Below are 10,228 nucleotides of genomic sequence, written 5' to 3'. Positions count from 1 at the left end.
TGTTGAAATGTGCCCTTATTTCATCTGCTTTTTGATCTTCCCTATTTTCTTTAGCAGCTTAGCCACAGTTAATTTGAAGTGTTCCCTGCTCATTCCAATCTGGGTAATATATTGATCTCTTTCCATCATCAGTTTTATTTTTTCTAATTATTTATCAAATTTTCTGCTTCTACCCCTGCTGATGAAGTTTTAGTTTTAAGTCTGACGTTATAGATAAAATGACTGTAAATGTACTACATGATATCTTCCCCCAGGACAGGTTTCTGCTTTTTATTTTATTTATTTATCTATTTATTTATCTAACTATCTATTTATTTATTTATTTTTGGCTGCATTGGGTCTTTGTTGCGGTGCGCGGGCTTCTCATTGCGGTGGCTTCTCCTGTTGTAGACCACAGGCTCTGGGCGCGTGGGCTTCAGTAGTTGTGGCTTGCAGGATCTATAGCGCAGGCTCAGTAGTTGCAGAGCACGGGCTTAGTTGCTCCACGGCATGTAGGATCTTCCCAGACCAGGGCTCGAACCCATGTCCCCTGCATTGGCAGGTGGATTCTTAACCACTGCACCACCAGGGAAGTCCTCACTTATGAATTTAGATGCTTAAATAAAATATTGGTGAAGAGAAATCATTAAAACAGAGGATACTATAAGCAGGTGAGATTTATTCTAGGAATATAAGGATATTTCTGCTCTTTTTAATGTACCATAGTTTATCATATTATTAGGTCAAATGAGAAAAATCAGAATCATCTTAATAGATGCCAATAAGACATTTGATAAAATTTAAAATGCAAGCCTGTCAAAGGCACAGCTGCATATTAGGGCGGGGAGGACTAAGACCTTTAAGGACTTGACCTTAAACTGTGATGCCACAAGGATAGGACCCACCTTATGATGCCTCCCAGGCAAATCCCTAGCTCCTCCCCCAATGCTATTAAGCATTTACATAAATTCCCGGGGTGGGGGGGACGGGACCTCTAGCACATTATGGAGGTGAAGCTGGGGACTTGAAAGAAACAGCGTTCAGAAGGTGAGAATCCATGGAGCTGAGGCCAGACCAAGAGGTGGGAAAAGAGAGTTGAAGGCGCTCTGGAAATGTCCCAAATCACCAAGATCACAGCCCCAGTGACCGCAACGTACTTCCTTGGGCTGAACGTTGTCCGTAAGTTCAGCTCTCTCTTCAGAGAGCACATCTGTGAAGGGCTGAGAGTAGGGTATGGGTGGGTGGGAGGCAATACTGATGTTCTGAAAAATCCCACAAACCACCCAGGGGACACCTTCAGTACCCAGGGGACCTCTTCAGCACCCAAGGGACATCTTTGGAATCAGCTGCATGACACCTGGGCTATTACTGGCTTAAAAAAATACTGTCTGCAGAGCTGATCTCAGAGCTGGGATGAGACGACTCAGATATTCTGGACACCACTGTGGCCACCATCCCATAAGCTATCTTATCACACTTCCAGCCACCTGCAAGGCAAGGTCTATGAGAGTGGACGTCCATCCAAAGGTAGGGCTCATGGAGCTGATGCTAGGGTCGAAGGGAACACTGTGGATGCTGTGGAAAGGCCTCCAACCATTACAAGTTGATCTGACAGATGGGGACCAAGAAGCAGCCAACAGAGATGGGACGCCCACCTGAAGTGCAGGTCACGCCCATGCCTGGCAAAATGATTGTCCCTAAAACGCCACACACCACCAACTAGAAGATCTCAGCACCAATGGTTGTGCCGTGCTATGCCTGCAAGGACATAACCCAGGGTGTCCACAGTGAACAGTTATCCATCCACCTGTGAACTTCTTTAAATTTGACAAGAGTCACCAGCAAGGCCTTAGTACCAAAGGTCTACGTACGGGTGGTGGAGGAGGACCCAGAAGCGCTCACATTCAAGAAAGGCTCCTACAGCTCCTACCTGCATTTGTGGCTACCCTCATATTCTTTATGCCACAAGCCACCAATGGGACATCCTCACCACCAGATGACCTCATTACCACATTGACATTTTAGTAAATGAGGAACACTGACACAGCTACAGGGCCACCTAACAGGTTATACATGGTAGCAGCTCTGATTTGATTAAAGTTATTACCATGTACATTTATACCACATAACCAGTGTCCTCGGTTGGGTGTGTGCACTTGCTACCCTGGAATGAGATTTATAAACTTTCGTCTTGGCTTTGCAGGGGGAAAAAAAAAAAGGTTTTGTTAAAGGCCCTCTGCAGTCCTTCTCAAGAATATTAAGTATATTAAGTGGCTTACGTGGGCATCAGTGGCAATTCTTCAAATGTCACAGCCACTACCGGGCACCCTTCATGCCTTCATACCTTAGACCTGTGCTGTCCAGGATGGCAGCAGCTAGCCACCTAGCTAGGGTAGGGCCGCTCGACCGAATGCACGCGGAGGTGAGAGGCCAGCGCGTTGGACTGCTTGAAGGCCTTGGTGCACAGCGGGCAGACGAAGGGCCGATCGCCCATATGCACGCGCTCGTGCACCCGCAGCCTGTGGCGGTGGGTGAAGCGCTTGCTGCACAGCCTGCAGGAGTGCGGCTTGTCCTCACAGTGCTGCCGCCGGTGCAGAAGCAGGGCCGGCCCGGCCTCGAAGGCCTTGCTGCAGTCCCGGCAGGGGAAGGGCCGCGAAGGGGCGTGCAGAGGCTCGTGGCAGTGCAGCTTGTAGGGGGTCTTGAAGCGCTTCGGGCAGGACGGGCAGGGGAAGGGGCGCTCGCCCATGTGGAGGCGGTGGTGCTCCTGGGGAAGAGGACAGCACCGGGAGTGAGGAACAGTGGCTCACCTCTGCAGGACATGCCTCTCCAGGTAGATTCACCCCTACTCCTTGCAGGTCTCCGAGAAAGAGACCAAATGAAGATACACATACCAATTGTCTAAAATTTTTTAAATTACAAACCAAACTATTAAATAAAATACGTTCTTCCTCCCCGCTCTGACAAATAGACCTTCACAATGACCCGGAAGGCCAGGTTCAAATTTATCTTCTTTGGAATCCTCAGAGTTCCACACTAGAACTTGGTGGCTCAGGAGAGCTGGCGGGGGTTTCCCAGGCCTCGGGGGATATCGCACCCACAGAAGGACAGCCCAGTCCAAGCCTCCCTTCCACCCGTCCAGCCTAGAGGTTGTGCACACAGGTGGGGCAAAGTGCACCCTGGGGATGGTGGAGCCAGAGAGCCCTGGAAGCAGCCTTTGGGCCCCTTGGGTAGGGAATCCCAGGCTCTCTTGTCCCCTTGGCCACACAAGAAAGGGCAGCAGGAGAGGGTCATGGCAGCATCCAGTAACAGGAGAGATCCAGGGTAGCTCTGAGAGCTGGGCTGCCTCCAGACTAACTCCCAGCCTCTCCTTTCCTCCCATCATGGCCCTCAACACACCTCCCGCCTCCCCACCCCTCCCCAGCCATGGAAGCCTCCCTTTCCATTACCTTCTCCTCCAAATCTGACCCCTATCTCCTTCTTACCTTCCTCGAAAACCCATCCCCAATTTCCTATCATCTCATGATCATCCCAGCTGCTACCTCCCTGAGTGCCAAGACCACTTTCTCTAAGCCTCTCCCCTCACATCTTTCCTGGGATTCTTCTACCTTCTAGCTCACCTCCACATACATTTAACCCCTCCCCGCCTCGGCCTCCTGGTCACCCCGCCCACTTTCCCTTCAGGCCCAGCTCTGCTCTCCCTCTTCCGGTGGGCTCTGCCTCTCCCCACCGGCTCCCGCTCACCCCCAGTCCAAGGCCCTGATCAACCTGGTCCCAGAAACCTCCACCCCTCCCTTCATACCTGGCCCTACCTTAGGTCCATTGCCTTGCCCTGCCTTTTCCCCGCAGGCCCCGCCCCTCGCAACAGGCCCCGCCCACCTCGGGTCCACCGCTCTCCCCTGCCCCTGTCGCGTACCCCAGCCTCTCGTCGGCTCCGCCCCCCTCTCCGCACCTACAGGTTGCTGGCTCGCTTGAAGCGCTTGCCGCAGGCATCGCAACCGTGCGGCCGCTCGTCGCTGTGCACCGGCCGGTGGCCCTTGCAGTCCGAGTGGCGTTTGAAGGCGGTCGCACACAGGCCGCAGCGAAAGGGCCGCGCCGCCGTGTGCACCACCTCGTGGCTCAGCAGCTCCCACGCGCGCTTGAAGGCCCTCCCGCAGGCCGCGCAGCTGAACTGCCTGGGCCGCGCCAGCCCCTCCCGGCCCTCGGAGCCGCTGCGAAGCGAGCCTGGCTCCTCCTTACCTGAGCGCTCCTCCGCAGAAACGTCGGGAACCAGGCGCGCAGTCGAGTACGTCCCGTGCTCGTCGATGAGCTGCACCAGGGCCGGAGCCTCCGCCTCGTCTCCTCCGGGCGCCTGGAAGAGAAGAATGGGCTTAGTCCTCGGGTCATCCCCCATCCCACCCCTGCCCAGACGTGACTGTGGATTTGGGGCTGCAGCCGCCTCATCTGTAAAATGGGCAGATAACGGGACCGCCCTCCTGGAGCGGCAATGCGGATTAAATGGGTTAAGATTGAAATTCTACTCCCCCCCGCCCCCCGCGTCCCGTCCCTCCTGACGCCTTCATTTCAGGAAAAGGCAGCTCCTTCTTTCCTTCCAAGTGCTCGGGGCAAAAACCTGACACCCCTTTTTCACACACCTTCATCTAATCTCTCATCAAGCCTGTTGGCTCTAACTTGAAAATACAGGCAGAATCGGGCCACTTCGCACCATCTCCACAGCCAGCACCCTCCTGTGAGCCAAAATCATCTCTCTCCCGGGCTATTGCTGTGGTCTCTTCTCTGGGTTCCCTGCCTCAGCCGTCCACCCCTCAGGTCTGTTCCCCACGCAGCCGCCAGAAGGCGCCGGTTAACACCTAAGTCAGCTCAGGTCCCTTCCCAGCTCAGAGGCCTCCCCTGGTTCCCCTCTAACTCAGGGAAAAGCCCAAGTCCTCACGACCCAGGAGGCCCTGCATGACCCGCCTGTGTCCCTTCCTTGACCTCATCTCTTGCCTTCTCCTCTGGCTCACTAGGCTCTGGCCACACTCAAGGCCTCCTCAAGGGACTTGGTGCCTGGAACCCTCTTCCCCTCCACAGACGCACAGTTCCTCCCTCAACTTGGTCAGGTCTTTGGTCCAATGTCACTTTTCCCTGAGGCCTCTCCTTACCACTCTATCTGAAATCGAAACTCATGCTACCCCTCCGATGCTTCCTACCTGCTTCCTGGCTTTACTTTTCTCCATAGCACTTATCTTTGGATGGGAGCCTGGCACTGCCTGTGTCCATCTTTTGCACCCTGTGGGAAGAGTCAACCTGGCAATGAAATATCCATAGAGGAAAACAGTCCCAAGAAAAGAGAGAGACAGCTTCCTAGATCTAGACAGCACCTAGATCTAGCTTCACCTGAAGCATCCTTTCCTCCACTCTTTGGTTAGGTGAGGCAATATATTACCTTTCGTTGCTTAAGCAAGTTTGAGCTGGGGTTTTCTGTCATATGGTAGGCTGAATAATGGCCTCTAAATATATCCTGGTCCTAAATATCTAGAACTTGTGAATGTTGCCTAAATGGTAATAGGGACTTTGCAGATGTGATTAAATTCAGAATCTTCAGATGGGGAGATTATCCTGGATTATCTGGGTGACTGTGAATGTAATCATAAGTGTCCTTATAAGAGGGAAGCAAAGGGAGATTTGATGCAGAAGAAGAAGGTGATGTGACTACTGAACCAAAATACTAAGCTGCTGGCTGTGAAGATGGAAGAAGGGATCAGGAGCTAAGGAATGCAGCTCTAGAAGATAGAAAAGGCAAGGAAATGGCTTCTCCTCTAACGTCTCCGAGGGAGCACAGCCCTGCTGACACCTCGATTGTGGCTCAGTGAAATTCATTTTGAACTTCTGATCTCCAGACTGTAAGTGAATAAATGTGTGTAGTTTTACGTCACCAGATTTGTGGTAATTGGTTTCATGGGAAACCAATACATGCCATTGGCAGCCAAGACCCCACAGAGGGGACACAGCTAAAAAAAACCACCTTTTATTTGGCGTTTATGCAGCACCTTCTGGATACTAGGCACCAGACTGAGTGCTCACAATAACCCAGTCCTCTGCAGGGAGACCGAAGCTCAGAGAAGGTGAGTCACTTGCCCGAGGTCACAGAGCTTGGGAGTGGAAGAGTTAAGATTTGAATCTGGAAAGTAACACTAAAGCAGCCCTCACAAACCCATACTCATCTGTGAATTTGGGGATGGTGTTAGAGATAACCTTATTAGCTAGTATTTATTTGATACTTAGAGGGTGTAGGCACTGTTCTGAGCAATTTCTGTGTATTAACTCCCTGAACTCACTCTATGAGGTGAGGACTTTTATAATCCCCATCTGACAGACGACAAAACTGAGGCTCAGAAGTTAAGAAATATCCGGATCAGATCATAGAGCTGGTAAGAGGCAGAGGTGGGATTTGAACCCACAATATCATACCCTTGTAATAATGAACCTTCATTTGATAGATGGGGACCCATGCATTGGCAGGCGGATTCTTAACCACTGCGCCACCAGGGAAGCCCTAGAGTTAGGGTTTTTTATGAAGACTAGCTTGAAGGCAAACGTTTCATGAAAGCCTGAGAAGTAAAGGAGGGAAAGGGGATAGGAAATGCCTGGGGTGGGATGGGAATGCCACGTTAAAGGGGATGGCCTGGGAAGGCCCGATGAGAAGGTGACACTGAAGCAAAGACCTGAAGGAGGAGGGAGCGAGGGAGCCCTCATTTTCTCCAATGGCTCTCAAGTTTGAGATCCAGCACAATCATACATCCATCACTGTTCTAGGTACAGAAATAATGAATACATTCATTGTGCTCTGAATCGGACACCATCTCCTGGCATCCCCACAACAGGGAAGGTTTCATTCTCACAGAAGCAGAAACTAAGGCTCAGAGCAGCGTGTCCATGGGCCAAGACACAAAGCCAGGAAGCAATAGATCTGGGAATCAAATTCACAGCTGCCTAAATCTCTATTCCTGCTGAGACCTGACTCCTGGGGTGGGTGGGCGTCGGGGGGCTCACCTCTTCTTCTGGGACCTCAGGCTCCTCATGGTGTATCCTCAGTTGAGATGGACTGAATCCCAGAAAGTCTGGGGGGTCTCCAGGACCCGCTTCTCCACCTCCCGCCTTCATTGGGTGCGGTCTGTCCCAGACCCAGTCCCTGGCTCTGGAGGCTGAAGTGAGGGTGAGGTGGGGCTGCCGTTGGTCAGCTCCAAGGGGGCTGAGGAAGAGAGAAGAGAGGTGACAGTGAGGGTTTTCTCTAAGCTGCTGGAGTTGGGAGAGAGGTCTCCTCCAAAGTCTCATCTGCCCTGGGGGCCCAGGGAGGCCCTCTCTCTCCAAGACCCTCCTCGGAGGGACGGCAGATATTCCCATGGCCTCCACCAACAGCTACACACTGTACTCTCCAACCCCATAGCCCTGAAAGCAGCTCATGCGTGTCCTCCCCCAGCCTCCTCCAGGCCTCCTTGCCTCCAGTCTCCCCTCTCCAGTCCATCCCCCACGTGGCCCTAGAGGAGTCTTTCTGGCCTCCAAAGCTGCTCTTGCCTCTTCCCTGCTCACTTTCCTCCCATGGCTCCCCAGAACCCCCAGTAGAAAAATGAGCCCTTCGGGACTTCCCCAGTGGTCCAGTGGTAAGGAATCCACCTTACAAAGCAGGGGACGCCCGGTTCGATCCCTGGTCGGGGAACTGAGGTCCCACATGCCGCGGGGCAACTAAGCCCGCGTGCCTCAACTAGAGAAGAGAAAACCCGCATACCACAACTACAGAGAAGCCCGTGCACCACAGCGAAGAGCCCAGGCGCTGCAACTAAGACCAGGTGCAGCCAAAAATAAATAAATCTTTAAAAAAGAAAAAAAAAAAAAATTGAGCCCCTCAACCTGGCATTCAAGGCCCTTCACAATATGGCCTCTTGGACTGAACCTTTGTCTTCCTCACTTCACTTCCCTCTCCCCAGATAGCCCAATGAGCCTCACAGTACCCAGGGCCAACCACAGCTGACAGCACCGGAACCTCACTTCCAAGCCCCCTGGATGACCTGCAGACCCCTCACACTCATGACATCTGTGCAGACCTCAGAGTCCTCCTCCAAGCACGCCCCTCCTCCTGGGGTCTCCATCTGTGCCCATCACTGTCCCAGCAGCCTCACTGCCACCCAGTCGCTGGGTCAGGTTCCCAGGGAGTTCTCATCCCTCCGTCCTCCTCCTTCCTACCCCCTCCCTGATCTGTCAGTCTACCAACCTTCCCACGTTTTCTGCCTTTTATTCTGCCCTCTGTCCCCATGGCCCCTGCCACAGCTCAGGTCTTTTTTTGTTTGTTTGTTTTTTGGCTGCGCCACATGCATGTGGGATCTTAGTTCCCTGACCAGGGATCGAACCCTCATCCCTTGCAGTGGAAGCACAGAGTCTTAACCACTGGACTGCCAGGGAAGTCCCAGCTCAGGTCTTCTCCTCTCTTCCGGGATCATCACCCCAGCCTCCTCTCTAGCCTCTCACCTCCAACCTCCCCGATCCAGTCCGTCTCCCACACAGCCCCAGACAGGTCTTTCTACACCCACAGCTTATCTTGCTCCAGTCCTGCTCACAACCCTCCCATGGCTCCCCAGGATCGTGGGACAGCGTCAGGCCCCTCAGCCTGGCAGTCCAGTCCCCTTTGATATGTCCCCTGCGTACTCTCCAGCATCACTCTCGATGTATTTGCCCACGGACCTTACATTCCAATGGGCAGACCCTCCTTCTGCAAGTGGATCCTTAACTCTTCCATCATGGGGCGTTTGCACCTGTTGTTGGCCCACATCTCAGAGCCTCTGTCAGAATCTAACTCCTGCTTCAAGGCACAGTTCAAACCTGTTACCCGCGCACACACTCACCGTGACCCTCCGCATTCATACACGCAGAGGTCACTCCCAAGCACTGCCCAAATCTCCCCATGCAAACAATGGTCTCTCCCAACCATTCATCCCCCTCAGTCGGACACACAATGAACTCGTCATCCGAACCTCCCACCTCCCCACCCAATGAACTCGCCCATCCAGAGATCCCCGCCTTCTCTCCCTGGCAAAGGTCTTCCAGGCCCCGCCCCCTGCACACAAGGGTCTCCTGAAGGCCTCTCCACTCTTCTCCCAACTGTTTGGACCCTCTTTCCCCCCTTCCCCCCATTTTTCTCCTGACTTCCGTGACAATGATCTCACCCGCCAAATGGGCCCTTCCTCACTCAGGCCCGCTCCTCCCACCCCTCTGCTGGAAACTTGGTATGTCCTGGAGTGATAGAAGGGAACGGGAATCGGGCGAGACCATTACCCGAGTCTGTGTGTGCGGGGAGAGGCATGAAGGGAGTCCCTTCAACTAGGGACTGACCAGACCTCTGGCTCCCCCGGTGCCTTTCAGATTCCACCCGTATCTTCCCAAACTTCGCCGCCTCACCTTTCGGCCCAGGTATACTGCCGGTTCACCGGGGTCTCCATTTACTGGAGGACTCGGGGCAGCGGCGCTTCCGGCCACCTGAATGCGCATGCGTAGTGCATTTCGGGTACCGTGGCTGGTTTTTCTCAGGAGGTTGAAAAGGGGAGTCTTCACTCCCTCTGCAGCGTCACCACATTCCCCTCAAACGTCAACCCACTGCTTCAGTCTTTCAAAAAGAAACGGGAAGGGCAGATATATAGTAACATCCAGTTACTGATGTACTTAGCATGGGCTAAGTATAAGCACATTATTTTCAGTTCTCAAAACAGCCTTGGTTAGTTACTATTATCCCCATTTTCCACATGAAGAAACTGAGGTTCAGCGAGAAGGAGCGTCAACAAATGCGTGACAGCCGTAGTGCATGGCTTCATCCAAACACTCTTTCTGCTAAAATGAGAACCACTGAAAAAGTGCAGGGGCGGAGGTTGAGCGGGAAACTACCCTCCTCTCTGCTGTGTCCTTAGGCAAGTTCCTGAACCTCTCTCATTTAATTTCCGCAGCTGGAAAACGGGCACAATGGAGTGTTTGGGGTGATCCTCTAGGTAAACCACCTGGCACAATGTTCAGGGCTAATTAAATATCACCATGGGGGGCAGGCATAGGATGTTGATGAGTGAAGAGGGCCATATGGGGAGCTATGAAGAGAGTTCTTTTTTTTTTTTTCTTTTTTTTTTTTTTACGGTACGCGGGCCTCTCACTGTTGTGGCCTCTCCCGTTGCGGAGCACAGGCTCCGGACGCGCAGGCTCAGCGGCCATGGATCACGGGCCCAGCCGCTACGCGTCA

At 53.0% G+C, this 10,228-nt stretch overlaps 1 protein-coding gene across 7 annotated transcripts; it reads right to left on the bottom strand.

Annotated features, from left to right (window-relative positions):
- Positions 1–638: 638 nt before the first annotated feature.
- Positions 639–9,535, bottom strand: LOC117309074 (uncharacterized). 7 transcript variants are annotated; one of them, XM_033845041.2, is made up of 4 exons: positions 9,340–9,445; positions 7,009–7,207; positions 4,216–4,327; positions 639–2,743 (listed from the first exon to the last, which is right to left on the bottom strand). In XM_033845041.2, the coding sequence occupies exons 2-4, from the start codon at positions 7,035–7,037 to the stop codon at positions 2,363–2,365; spliced, it is 522 nt and encodes a 173-aa protein (XP_033700932.1). In that variant the 5' UTR covers positions 7,038–7,207; positions 9,340–9,445; the 3' UTR covers positions 639–2,362. The 7 variants fall into 7 exon arrangements, with proteins under 7 accessions (XP_033700932.1, XP_033700928.1, XP_033700929.1 ...); XM_033845037.2 differs by having other exon boundaries at positions 9,283–9,418; XM_033845038.2 differs by lacking the exon at positions 9,340–9,445 and adding an exon at positions 8,692–8,846.
- Positions 9,536–10,228: the final 693 nt, after the last annotated feature.

This window comes from Tursiops truncatus, chromosome 19, assembly GCF_011762595.2.
Source record: "Tursiops truncatus isolate mTurTru1 chromosome 19, mTurTru1.mat.Y, whole genome shotgun sequence".
In the NCBI taxonomy this organism is placed as follows: Eukaryota; Metazoa; Chordata; class Mammalia; order Artiodactyla; family Delphinidae; genus Tursiops; species Tursiops truncatus.
Note: the sequence above shows the minus strand (reverse complement) of the source record. Positions and strands in the feature narration are given on the sequence as shown.

Bases quoted from the DNA above. Each gene is read 5' to 3' on its own strand.
- LOC117309074 (XM_073796091.1), bottom strand. From the start codon at position 8,938: ATGGTTGGGAGAGACCATTGTTTGCATGGGGAGATTTGGGCAGTGCTT. The intron at 7,208-8,852 runs GTGAGTGTGTGC...TCTCTTCCTCAG, and splicing joins TATGAATGCGGAGGGTCACG to CCCCCTTGGAGCTGACCAAC. The intron at 4,328-7,008 runs GTGAGCCCCCCG...CTTCTCTTCCAG, and splicing joins CTGAGGTCCCAGAAGAAGAG to GCGCCCGGAGGAGACGAGGC.